The following is a 14,030-nucleotide window of genomic DNA, read 5'->3' as shown; positions in this document are numbered from 1 at the left end:
GATATTATTTGTGTTGCTATAAGTTATAATTCATAAAACACCCACTTGCGCCACTCACCATTTTGTTTTATTTTAAAACTTATCTTTTTTATATAAAAAAATTGAAATTGTGCTTTACACCTGCGCTAGAACGGAGAAAAGTTATCCCCTGGGGGGGAGGGGGAAGGATGCACACTGAAGGAGGAGAGAGATGCAAAGTTCTGCTGCATGGGCAGAGGTTATGCCACCTGTGGAATAATTTCACTGGATTCAGCCCATCCATCTTACTATCTAGCATACTTATTAGGGTTTTATAATTCTTGAACTTGCAAAAGATGGAACGTATTAAGACGTTTATGAATCTGAGCTCAGGATTTCTCTTGCCTCAGACAAAAACCATCAGCTGTAATGATTGTTCTACAGTTTACCACTCATGGTTTGTCATGAGCAGCAGACTAAGACAAACCATGTTTAATTCACAGTGACACACCAGCAGCAGAAGTGGAAGACGAGCAAGGCGGCCACAGTTTCATCTCTGGCAGCCCACACCATGCAAGCCATAGTTGGGCTTAACATTACATATGAACCGGGTCTATGTATCATTACTATTATGTAATATATTCCTCTTATTTGTCTGCCCATTATTTCTACCAATATGTACCCAGAGTAGCTAACTAAGTCCTCTGTAAATTCCTAGAGTGGCATAGTTGATGCAGTCACAAAGAAAGATCCTCAATGTATCCCTGAAGATGCCTACCAGACTACATTCATTTCTCCCCAACAGTTTCTATGTTAATGTATTGTGCCTCTTACAATTTCTGTTTCAGGGAATTGTTGTTGCTCTCAAATTCATTGATAATCAAATAGATGCATGGATCCGGAAACCATCAGTTCTCCAGGAGGTTCGGGTGGTATGTTTCACTCCTAAATAGTTTAACATCCTGGATTGCAAATTTCCATTTTAATAGTAAGCTAACTGAAACAGGCAGGTGATCTAAAATTCACAACTGAAGTATGGAAGTTTATCGAGTATTGCAGAAAAAAACATGAACTGACTGAAATGTCTAAATGAGGCTATAGGTCGATATGCTTTGGAAAACAGATTTAATTAGCAAGGTCTCCAACACAGGGCATTGTCTTGCTTTGACCAGATATCTCAGAGTGGTCCCATAGCTTATTTCTTCTGCAATGCCAGTAAGAAGGAGCAGAGTAGGCTGAAAAAGATTGTATTTGCTTTGCTGTATGGTGTCAAATCTGGATACCACACTTCCCAACATTCCTTTGCTTTAGATGAGAGAATTGAGACATGAGAATCTGGTGGCCTTCTATGGGATATGTCCTGAAGCTCCAAACATGTGCATTGTGATGCATTACTGTAAGAAAGGTAGCCTAAAGGTGAGTATTGTACATCAAAGTTTAGAACAATTATTACATTAAAGTAGATCATACTTAATTGCCCTAGAAAGGATTACTAAAGCAGTGTGTTGCCAAGTCATATATACTATTTTTGGCTCTCTTCAGTATTATATCTCTATCTATCTATCATCTATCTATCATCTATCTCTATCATCTCACAAGACAGCCAATGGAGGTGCCCTCCAGATATGCTCCTTATCAGTGGTAGCCAACATGGTTAATGTTCAGGAATAATGGGATGTGGTCCAGCACATCTGGAAGGCACATGGGGGGAGGAGGGGGGAGTCCTCTTGCAGAAGTGGCAATAGTTGCTCTAATGGGATGCAGTACAGTGGTGCCCCGCAAGACGAATGCCTCGCAAGACAAAAAACGCGCAAGACGAAAGAGTTTTCCGTTTTTTGAGTCGTTCCGCAAGACAAATTTCCCTATGGGCTTGCTTCGCAAGACAAAATGTCTTGCGAGTTCTTGCGAGTTTGTTTCCTTTTTCTTAAAGCTGCTAAGCCACTAATAGCCGCTAAGCCGCTAAGCCGTTAATAGCCGCTAAGCCGCTAATAGCCGCTAATAGCCGCTAAGCCGCTAATAGCCGTGCTTCGCAAGATGAAAAAACCGCAAGACGAAGAGACTCGCGGAACAGATTAATTCCGTCTTGCGAGGCACCACTGTAGTTGAATACCACCCCAGTTAAATGTGTGGTTTGCCCCATGAAAGTCATGTGTACCTCAGTAGTGTTTACACAATACTTAAAGTTTTGCCTTTTCAGTCATTTCAAAGAGTTTTGTCTTCTTTCCATCAGAATAATAATAATAATAATAATAATAATAATAATAATAATAATAATAATAAATTTATTTATATCCCGCCCTCCCCAGCCGAAGCCGGGCTCAAGGCGGCTAACAACAATAAAATAATGCAACATTCTAAAAAAAATTCATTATAAAAATTAATTAAAATCAAATTGATGGCAACCATTAAGCAAAATTTCTCTGCAGATTGCCGAAGGAGGGAGTCAGGTATGAGCTAAGCATGGCTCCAGGCAGCTGATATATATTTACATGCCTACTTTGAGTGGAGTCAGGCAGCGAGTGCAATTGTATCTCAAAAGAAATATTTCTTCATTTTCATTTTCTAGGATGTTTTGATGCATTCTGATATCGAACTGGACTGGATATTCAAAATCTCCTTTGCCTATGACATAGTCAATGTAAGTATGGAGTAGTGGAATTGCTGCCAGCTACTAGGACAGTCATTAAAAAATGCTGTTATTGTAGTGACTGACTGCTGAAAAGAAGCCAGAAAGATCCATATCCATCACAAGCATCTGTTGTTTTTGTAGCTAAAGCATTGGTGTTTATCAGAGAGAGAGTGTGTGTAAACTGCATGAAGTTTTGCAACCCAATTCTAAGAGCACTGGGATCTTCAGATGGTGCCGAAACATTATCTGATGAAGTGGATTGTTTGGAGCATATCACACCAGTGTTTCAATATCAGAAGCAGCACTTTGAAAAGTGTTGTTTTTAGTCTTTGCATGTTACATGATCTAATAGCCCACACTTTTGATTATTCCATTTCTGTACCATGTTTATACATCAGTGGCAAGTGAAGAGGCTTTTCCATGGTTAGCATCAGTTGTGGAATGAACTTCCCTTGTACCAGGGCTGCCAACTCGTCCTCAGTATTGTGGGTGCCTGCCACTGCAATGCAGACGTGTGAACACGCACATGATGAGTTTAAGACCTCCAGAAAAGGCACAGGTGGCAACAACTAGGAAACTCTGATCTAAAGAAAAAGCCGCAATCCAGAACATTGAAGTAAAAATGTAAAAGTGTTACCTATGTAACCTTCTAAAATAAATCAGTGTGGTGTAGTGGTTAAGAGTGATAGACTCGTAATCTGGGGAACTGGGTTCGCGTCTCCGCTCCTCCACATGCAGCTGCTGGGTGACCTTGGGCTAGTCACACTTCTCTGAAGTCTCTCAGCCCCACTCACCTCACAGGGTGTTTGTTGTGGGGGAGGAAGGGAAAGGAGAATTTTAGCCGCTTTGAGACTCCTTCGGGTAGTGATAAAGCAGGATATCAAATCCAAACTCTCCTTCTAAATCTATGCAATGAATGAAATACAATCCAAAGCTAAAAAGTTCTTGTTTGTGGAAACTGCAGAATCCCAAGCTGACTTGCTTTGTCTGGTACATGTATTTCATGTCTTTGTCTACACTGTGCGTTTTAATTTTAGGGTATGGTGTTCATTCACAACAGCCCCCTGAATTCTCATGGAAACTTAAAGCCCACCAACTGCCTGGTAGACAGTCGCATGCAGGTGAAGCTGTGTGGCTTTGGGCTGTGGGAATTTAAATATGGAAGGAAATCTCAGGTAATGGCAGAAGAAAGCAATTATGCAGGTAAGAACATTAAGTACTTTCCATTCCAAGAAAAAAAGCACCACCCACCAGAGAGTTTTGCATGCAAATGTTTTAGTAGAGGTTTATCTTTATTTTTATTTATTAAATTTATATACCACCTTTTATCCAAAGATCACAGGGTAGTTCACAGAATAAAGATACAAAATGAAAACACAAAATACAAAAACAAACAAACCAATAACTCCTCTCCCACAAACACATTTAAAAGACCGTAGATTATTTAATCAGCCCAAAGCCTAGTGATAGAGGAATGCTTTTGCCTGGTGCCAAAAGATATGTAATGAAGGCACCAGGTGAATCTCCCTAGGGAAAGCATTCCACAAATGGGGAGCCACAGCAGAAAATGCCCGTTCTAGTGTTGCCACATTCAGACCTCTCATAGAGGAGCTATGTGAAGAAGGGCCTCAGATGATGATCACAGGGTTGGGTTCAGTTTGTATGGGTTCAGTTCGTAAATGGCTCTTGTGGTCCTGAGCCATTTAAGGCTTTGTAGGTCAAAAACAGCACTTTGTAATGAGCCAAGAAACTGGCTGGCAGCCAGTGCAGTCAGGCCAGGATTGGTGTATGCTCAAACCTTCTTCTCCCAGTATGTAAACTGGATGCTGAATTCGGCACCAGCTGAGGTTTCCAAGCCATCTTCAGAGGCAGCCCCACGTAAAATGTGTTGCAGTAAGCTAATGTTTAACATTGCTTAAAGGCATGTTTATTGTGCTAAGGTCCTACCTTCGGGCTGAATGGTGGGTTGTACATTTAATACAAGGAGAAGGGGATGACAGAGGATGAGATGGTTGGACAGTGTTCTCGACGCTACCAGCATGAGTTTGACCAAACTGCGGGAGGCAGTGGAAGACAGGAGTGCCTGGTGTGCTCTGGTCCATGGGGTCACAAAGAGTCGGACACGACTAAACGACTAAACAACAACAACAACATTTAATACTGATAACTATAGTATACATTGCACCTGATGCGAACATCAATGAGGCAATGGGTCTTCTGCATGATGCCATTAGCAGGCAACAAGGCAAGTACCCCGAGGCTGCATTTCTTGTATGCGGGGATTTCAACCAGGCAGATTTGAAAGTGGTTCTACCTAAATTCTATCAACACATAAAGTGTGCAACCAGGGGAGAAAAGACTCTGGACAGGCTGTATACAAATGTCAAACAGGCCTATAAGGCCGAACCATTGGCACATCTAGGCCAATCTGATCATGTGTCCCTGCTCCTGACTCCTGAATATATTCCATTGAGGAAACGGACTCCAGCTATAAAGAGGGATATTACAATATGGCCAGCTGAAGCATCCCAACAACTACAAGACTGTTTTCATGACACCGATTGGGAGGTATTCGCCCAACAGGATGTAGAGACTCATACTGAGCAAGTGTTGGACTATATTAGGTTCTGCACTGACAATGTAACACGGAGGCGCCGGATAAAGATCTACCCAAACAGGAAGCCCTGGATGACAAGGGAGGTCCAGGGGTTGCTAAAGGCAAGAAATACTGCTTTCAGGAGTGGAAATAAGTCGCTGTACAGCTTAGCTAGAGCCGATCTAAAGAGAGGTATCCGTGTAGCAAAGGAGGCGTATAGACAGCGGCTGGAGAATCATTTACAAAGTAACAACACCAGGCAGGTGTGTCAAGGTGTACAAGAATTAACAGGGTATAAATCCAAGGACTCCCTGGCAGACGAGGGAGGGGCATCCCTCGCAGAGGATTTGAATGCCTTTTTTGCCCGTTTTGAAGTAACATCTGCAGCAACACCTGTTGAGGCTTTACCAACACCACCACCACTCCCTGTGAAGGCTTTGCCATCATCACCACCATTACCATCATCAGTACAAAGGAATGTAGTAGTCTCTGTGGAAAAAGAAGAGATGAGGAAGGTGTTGAAGGGAATCAACCCAAGGAAGGCCACAGGGCCGGATGGGGTAGCTGGAAGGGTATTGAGAGACTGTGCAGATCAACTAGCAGGAGTTTTCACTGGGATTTTAAATCGATCCCTAGCCCAGGCTATTGTTCCATCCTGCCTAAAGTCCTCTATTATCGTTCCAATAGCAAAAAAATCTAACCCGGAAGATCTGAATGATTTTCGTCCAGTAGCACTCACACCTATAATCATGAAGTGCTTTGAAAAGCTGGTACGAAATTATGTCATTGCCTGCCTACCAGAGGGACTGGACACATTCCAATTTGCTTATAAAACGAAAAGATCGACAGAGGACGCTGTGGCGATTGCCCTCCATGCCGTCCTTGCACATTTGGAGCAGCCGGGGGGGGGGGGGGTTATGCCAGACTGCTTTTTTTAGATTTCAGCTCGGCATTTAATACCATTCTACCACAACGTCTGATGTCTAAACTGGAAGATCTGGGGCTTCCGTTATCACTTTGTGGGTGGATATTGGACTTTTTGTCAGACCGCCCCCAGAGGGTTCGGTTGGGCCCTTATACCTCTAATATGCTTAAGACTAACACAGGAACACCACAGGGATGCGTACTCAGTCCGCTCCTCTATATTCTCTACACGTACGATTGTGTCGCTACTCACCCTAGTAATAGGGTTGTCAAATTTGCAGATGACACAACCGTGATTGGGCTCATCCATGAAAGGGAGGGTGAAACGGATTATAGAGATGAGGTGGAGCGGCTGATAGAGTGGTGCAGAGCTAGCAACTTGCTCATAAATACAAGGAAGACAAAGGAGCTTGTGGTGGACTTCAGGAGACAGAAGAGCAACGTCCAGCCACTTTTGATTGATGGGGTCTGTGTGGAGAGGGTAACAACGTTCAGATTTTTGGGCATTGAATTACAAGAGGATCTGTCCTGGAGTGTCAACACAAGGGGGCTTGTGAAGAAGGCGCAGCAGAGACTGTACTTTTTGAGAATACTAAGGAAAAACCATCTTCCGCAGAAACTGCTGCTTGCCTTCTATCACTGTGCCATTGAGAGCGTGCTCACTTATGGCTTATGTGTGTGGTACGGAAGCTGTACTACCCAGGACAGGATGGGGTTGTGCAGGGTTGTTAAGGCAGCAGAGAGCATTGTTGGCTGCCCCCTCTCCACCTTAGAGCAGATTTATGCCACAAGGTGCCATAGGAAGGCACTGGACATAGTAAAAGATCCATCGCATCCTGGTCACTGTCTCTTCGAGCTCTTGCCGTCGGGACGGAGATACAGGACGATGAAGACAAGAACAAGCCGTCTTAAGAACAGCTTCTTCCCCAGAGCGATCTCGGCCCTGAATGGGAAGCCTGGACTTTGAAAGTCATCTAATCTCCCTTGCTGTATTATACTGTATTGTTTAATTAGTGTTTTTATGGATCAGTCAAGTAATTTTGTTGTCCCCGAAGGGGGCAATGACAATAAAGATATTATTATTATTATTATTATTATTATTATTATTATTATTATTATTATTATTATTATTATTATTACCCAGTCAGCAGATACCTGCATTTCACATTGCAGAATACTGGAAAAACAAAATCTTGTCATTACATGGTTCTCTACCCAGCTGTTTAATGTATGTAATACAAGAGTCTCCACTCATGCTAGAAGGACTGGAAAACAGGAAAGAAAACAATTTGAAAATGCAACTGATTTGAATAGCGTTCAGATACTCTGAAATATCAGGGGGTGGGTACAGAAAGAATATCTCTGAGAATGCTGAATGCTGTGATTTCAAAGTTTATGACTTTCCCACAGCAAGGTTGTGTCTTTCCATGTTGCAATTACCATTGTCGGTAATATCCCCCCCAAAAAAGCTCAACAACTCTGGGCAACACCCCCCCCCAAAAAAAGCTTACAACTGTGGGAAATTTCCCCCATTTCCTTAATTTGGTGTCCCAAAAAATAGGGGTCATCTCATACACACGGAGAGCCAGTGTGGTGTAGTGGTTAAGAGCAGTAGTCTCGTAATCTGGGGAACCGGGTTCGTGTCTCCGCTCCTCCACATGAAGCTGACCTTGGGCTAGTCACACTTCTCTGAAGTCTCTCAGCCCCACTCACCTCACAGAGTGTTTGTTGTGGGAGGGGGGAAGGGAAAGAAGATTGTTAGCCGCTTTGAGACTCCTTAGGGTAGTGATAAAGCTGGATATCAAATTCAAACTCTTCTTCTTTATGGGAGCGGGTTATACACAGAAAAATACGGTATGTCTCCAACTGGCAAAGTCTCCTGGCAAGAAAGCAAATTGGGCAGGATGTTAGTTAGTGAGGTTTTGAGGGGTGGTGTAGCAGTTGGTAACATAAACAGTCGTTATTAATTACAGATGGGTTATGAAATAATAATTAATTGTGGTTGTTTGCTGGTTCACAGAGCAAGCTTCCATGGAAACCCCAGAGGGCGAAACTAGGATTGACAAATACAGAAACCTCCTGGTGCTTGTTTTCATACATTGCATCATGCACATGATAAAAGATGGCAGCTTCACGCCTTGGTGCTGGCTCTGGGGAGTGGGTGCGGGGCAATTTTCCGTGTCCTCAAGTTGTTAGCAGTGCCCACAAGAAGCGGTCTGCATAATGGTGGGGTCAAGGCTGGCAACTACCTATTAGCAGGTGGGCAGGGCCTGGCCATCCCAAATTCTAATATACAGTCATACCTTGGTTCTTGAATGGCTTAGTTGTCAAACAAATCAGCTCCTGAACGCCACAAACCCAGAAGTAAGTGTTCTGCTTAGGGAATGTTTTTCGAAAGCCGAACGTCTGACGTGGCTTCCGTTTGAGTGCAGGAAGCTCCTCCAGCCAATCGGAAGCCGTGCTTTTGAGAACCAAGGTACCACTGTATCCTATTACCAACAAAGCTGTGGTATTCATTGCTGCCAGCAACACACCTGGATGTATCTGGGGCACAACTATCTACATGGACTTCCCTGTAATTTAGCATATGCTATGGCCTAAACGGAGACGAATAAGCACCTGTAGAGAATGCAAAAAGGAAACAGGGATAGTTGAGGATTTCTGCCTTTGTGAATTTCTGTGTGAAATTATCTGTTCTGCACTTCTTGGAGTAAAAATTGTAGCGACACAGTTTGTTGGCATTTTGAACGAGTAAAGATTCATAATGAATAGCTATTTATTTATTTTTAAAATACAAATTAATGTGGAACAGAATGAAACGATAGGTTAACTTGTGCAAAAATGACACAGACCAGAAATGGATAGCTTTGTCCCCCTTTGGGAATGGGCAAAACTCATAATTACTCACCAATTACACCTGGGGTAAAACTACTTCATGGCAGCAATTTTAACAGACTGTTGAGCCTTTTAAATAAATGTTTTATCATTCCAATATTTTCTCTCTTCTTATTTTAGAGCTTTACTGGACAGCACCTGAATTGCTAAGAATGGCAGAATATCCATTCCATGGCACCCAGAAGGGGGATGTGTACAGCTTTGCTATTATTATGAGAGAACTGATATACAATCATGAAGATGGTCCATTCCATGATCTAAGCCAGAATGCAGAAGGTTGTTTCTTTGAGATCTGACCTTAAGCTTTATTTTTTCTTCCAGATGTGTAGGAAAAGCAACAAAATCCTTTGTGTGTGTTTGTACATCTAACATGTCCTCCTCCTCAAAATTATGCAGTCCATTAACAGAGGAAACAATACAAACAATATATAATTATGGAGCAATTATAATTATAAAAGTAAAGGTACCCCTGCCCTTGCGGGCCAGTCGTGTCCGACTCTAGGGTTGTGCACCCATGTCACTTAAGAGGCCGGGGGCCAGCGCTGTCCGGAGACACTTCCGGGTCACGTGGCCAGCGTGACAAAGCTGCTCTGGCAAGCCGGCACCAGCGCCGCACATGGAAACGCCGTTTACCTTCCCGCTATAAAGCGGTACCTATTTATCTACTTGCACCTAAGGGTGCTTTCGAACTGCTAGGTGGGCAGGAGCTGGGACCAAAAGACAGGAGCTCACCCCGCCACGGGGATTCTAACCGCCGACCATGCGATCGGCAAGCCCTAGGCACTGAGGTTTTACCCACAGCGCCACCTGCGTCCCTTTAATTATAATTATAGAGCAAGGGAAAGAAAGGAAGATGAGATCAAAACATATTAGGAAATTCTATGCCTGTGAATGTGGTTTCTTTCTTCAAACAGTAGTAACCCTGAAATTAAAACTGCTACTAAAGAAAACATATGCATTATGCAACTCCCTTTGAAAAGCAATTCATCTAATAAATGATTCTCAAACTCTTGTTAGTAGAAAGACTGGGCCTGATTCAGTTTTTTCCTTAACGAGTCACACATGTTTTCTATCAATAGCAAACTGTATTCCATACAATTTCTCGATATTAGCAATTTTCATACAGTTGCTAATATGCTAGAGCCTTCCTTTCTCTCTTTTTCTATTTTTTTTAATTCCATTTTTAAATTGTTTCTCAAGAAATATCTCAAAGTCATTTCACAGTAAAAGCATCAACAATATGAACAATTAATGACAGGTAGTAATACTAATATTTTCATAGAAATTGCAAAGTTTAAAATAGTGCTCGTGATCAACAAGGTGTAAGTGTTCCAAAACAGGGTGCATATCTAAAAAGTTTCTGAGCTTTGCTCAGAATCCAAATTTAAATAACTATTTACTGCAAATACAGGATATGGAAATTCATCCTATATTTAGCAAGTTTCATAAGTTAATTGGCTAACTCAGGGTCCTAAATAATGTCTACAAGATTAAGTTGCACAGTCCCAAAACCAATATTCCCATACTTAATGCCTAGTAAACCAAATATACTCCATATTTATTCAAATAAATTACTGTATTATATTGCAGATCTATTTCCAACTGGTTATGGCTGCAAGCAATATGCATTTAGATTACTATGACATATCTCAGTCTAGCTCATGTTCGAAAGGAACTGGCTGAAAAGAACATATATTGCCATTTCTTTAACAACTACATGGCTTGCTGGCCCATTTCTGGGTAAAATTCGAAGCTCTACAGTGCTTGGGAAGTTGTCCATGAAGTTGTCCACACACAAAGACTCCATGGGCCTTCTCCTCATCTCTGCTTTTGAGCAAGGTTGCGAGACAGAGACAGGAGAAATGTCTTTTGGGCTCCCCCCCCCTTCTCTTGGGGAGAGTGGCTGTGCACACCAGGTGTTCCAAGAATTATCTGAGGAATGGGGTTCACCACCTTAATGTGACATTTAGGAAGCTGCTTTATACTGAGGCAGACCATGGTCCATTCCTACTGACCACCAACAGCAGCTCTCCAGGTTATCAGACAAGGTTCTCTCCCAACCCTTGCTGGAGAGGCCAGAGATTGAACCTCAGACATTCTGCATGCAAAGCAGATTCTCTACCACTGAATTATGGTTCTTCCTCAAATGTTAAAAGCATATAAAATTAAGGGAACTGAAAGCAAAAGAAAAAGAAAAGAAAAGAATTAATATTCTGAAATCTGACTCATACTGTTTGTTTGGTTTTTTGTTCCAGAGATAATAAAAAGAATCCAGGACCCTAATTCTCCTGTTCCACTGCGCCCTTCCATTTCAACACAGAAATGTAATGAAAGGATCGTGGCACTTTTGAAGGCATGTTGGGATGAATATCCAGAGAGGAGGCCAACATTCCTCAACATCAAGAGAGCACTGAAAGATGCCAGTCCAGAAGGGTGATTATTTTCCTTCCCGTGAAACCAAGTATGTGTGGTTATTATTCAGGATGAAAAGCTAACCTTCATGTTGGGTTCTGTTCCTGAAGATAAAAAAAAAAAACCACACCTCAATTGTGTGGTTGTCAAATCTCAGTATTCTCACCTCTTTACCTCCATTTGCTAAACCAGAAAACAGTGAATGGGATAGGAAGAATTTCTAGGTGAGGCCAAATGCAGCCCACCCCCCGCCCCTCTATCTGACCCTTGGGACTCTTTCTAGGCCATGACTCTTCACTAGCTCTACTCTGCAACTCTGTCAAGTATTTTTGCCTATCTGGAATGTGTCCTTCGACTGTGATCATGCCTCTTGCTTGCCTGGAAAGGTGTGTGTATAGACACCTCTGTTTTTTGCATGGCTGGAATGTAGCCTCCTGGACCAAGGTAAGGGTCACGTCCGTTGCTCTGCCTATTTTTTTATTTATTTTTTTGCCTCTTACCGTGCTCACTGCTGGCATGTGGCCCCTGAAAGGTTGCCCATGCGGGAGTGTGAAAAGATTCTCTACACATGCATCAAAACAGTTCCAGAGACAATATTGCACTATCATACAAACAATGGAAAGAAATTTGGTGGAAACGGATACGCACCAGTTCCTTCAAATGTGTGTGTGTGTGTTTTTTGTGTTTTTTGAACATTTCCAGAAGTCACTTCGGTATCATGGACAACATGGTGAATAAACTGGAAAAATACGCAAATCATCTGGAGGAAGTGGTTGAGTCAAGGACAACTCAGCTGATGGCAGAGAAGAAGAAGACAGAAAAGCTTTTATCAGCTATGCTACCTGGGTAACAGAAACCCTTTACTGCTTCTAAGCCATTCTCCAGTAGAAGATGCCTTGAAACACTTTCACCTTTGGAATAAGTCCTGCCCCAGAATGAGTTGGCAGTTATGTGCATTAGGCCTTTGCTTGAACCCCAGTTTTCTTACATTTCATCAACCTAAAAAAAGTAATAACAAGTCTCTATTGAACATAGTTATGGATATAGGTTTGGAAATATTAAAATATGATTACTGAAATTGAATTGGGCCACCACATGCACACACACACACACACACACACACACACACACACACACGAGGTGGGAAAGCAAACAATATATACAAAAGATTCGTATATTAGTAGATATATGTATAACATGCAATATATTAGAGGAGGTTGCTTCAAAAAATTGCTTCAGAAACGTGTATATTAGTCAAAACTATGTATAAAGGTGTGTATTAGGAGAAATTAACACTAAAATCCTGAATAATTTTCATGGGGATTTAAAAAATAAATAATTCCCAGATTGCTGCAGAAATGCGAACTGAATTGAAAACAGAAAAATGAGAAACTGAAACAAATGGATTCCTTCATCTCTGCCCTTTACCTGTATTCTTGTTCCAGTTTCATTGGAGAACAACTTGTTGCTGGGAAATCAGTGGAACCAGAGAGCTTTGATTCAGTCTCCATCTTCTTCTCAGACATTGTTGGCTTCACCAAGCTATGCTCTCTCAGCTCTCCATTGCAGGTTGTGAATCTCCTCAATGACCTCTACAGTCTGTTTGATAACATCATTAAAAACTACGATGTCTACAAGGTAGGCAGACAGCATTCCCTAGAGTGGGTTGATTTAAAGGGCATTCTGCTATTTTTGTTGATGTTAATCTCTGATTAGTTCTGGCAACATACTTGGCTCTCTTTCACCCAAAGGAAAGAACTACCCATTGGGAGGAAGCCAGGCTAGCATGGATACATCACTGTGAGATTCTAAAAGTGGGATGAGCTCACTCATTGTTTTTAAAATGAAACAATGAAGTTCCCCTCAGGGAAGGGCATGCCAAGTCATTCCTCTTGGTACTAATGAGGGCACATCAGTAATGGACCATGTTTTGACACCTGTCAATCAGTAGAGTATCTCTCAAGATAATAACGAGAAATGAATGAGGGGTTCCTTTCATCTACCATATGTTCCGGAGTATTAGGTGACTGGGCCTATAAGACAACCTCCCCAACTTTTGCTGTAAAATTATAGTGTTTGGCTGCCCGCCAAGCGCCGCCAGGGGCAGAGCACGCACCCCTCTGCCATCACAGCAGCAGCAGCAGCCCGAGGCAAGGCATTTGGTGGGTGAAACAAAACCGAAACCCGCCACCCGGAGGAAGGGAGGCCCGGCCCGGCTCCCTCCCTCCCTCTGGGAAAAGGCCGCGAGCGGCCACCTCAGCCTCCACCGCCCTCACCTGTGGGGATGCCCAGCTCCTTGGAGCCCCGGCCGAAGCCGTGCACCACCTCGCCATGGCAGGCTCTTCATGGCACCCACAAGCCGAGTGAAGCCCCACATAGCCACGACGGAGGCCGGATCTGGCTCCCACGACGGCAGCAGCAGACAGGCAGGCAGGTGAGCGCCGCGCTCAGAAGGACTTTCCACGGTGAGGAGAGAGCGGTGGCCAACGAACACGCGCTGTGCCGGTATGGAAGAGGCAGGGGCTCGCGCTGCGTCACAGGAGGCTGTGTCGCCTTCCGTGGGGAGGGAAGAGGAGCAATGGCAGAAGGAGTGCCTTTGCTCATCGGCTCCCTCTC

General features: G+C 43.0%; 1 protein-coding gene and 1 long non-coding RNA gene across 4 annotated transcripts in view; one reads left to right on the top strand and one right to left on the bottom strand.

The window, feature by feature from the left end:
• The window catches only part of LOC308584597 (guanylate cyclase 2G-like), a 37,421-nt gene that overhangs the window by 16,630 nt on the left and 6,761 nt on the right, over positions 1 to 14,030 (top strand). For all 3 annotated transcript variants that reach the window (XM_081189357.1, XM_081189355.1, XM_081189356.1), the window contains 8 exons: positions 807 to 890; positions 1,270 to 1,374; positions 2,525 to 2,596; positions 3,625 to 3,790; positions 9,123 to 9,278; positions 11,258 to 11,435; positions 12,117 to 12,260; positions 12,860 to 13,052. In XM_081189357.1, the coding sequence (XP_081045483.1) occupies positions 807 to 890; positions 1,270 to 1,374; positions 2,525 to 2,596; positions 3,625 to 3,790; positions 9,123 to 9,278; positions 11,258 to 11,435; positions 12,117 to 12,260; positions 12,860 to 13,052 (1,098 nt within the window). The remainder of the gene's footprint in view (positions 1 to 806; positions 891 to 1,269; positions 1,375 to 2,524; positions 2,597 to 3,624; positions 3,791 to 9,122; positions 9,279 to 11,257; positions 11,436 to 12,116; positions 12,261 to 12,859; positions 13,053 to 14,030) is intronic.
• LOC308584622 lies at positions 7,921 to 12,973 on the bottom strand. Its single transcript, XR_014006958.1, has 3 exons — positions 12,843 to 12,973; positions 12,063 to 12,207; positions 7,921 to 7,986 (listed from the first exon to the last, which is right to left on the bottom strand). It is a non-coding gene; the product is annotated as an uncharacterized lncRNA (long non-coding RNA).

The sequence above is a fragment of the Podarcis bocagei genome (assembly GCF_964188305.1).
Source record: "Podarcis bocagei genome assembly, chromosome: 4".
NCBI lineage: Eukaryota > Metazoa > Chordata > Lepidosauria > Squamata > Lacertidae > Podarcis > Podarcis bocagei.
This window is presented reverse-complemented; position numbering and strand designations above follow the sequence as displayed.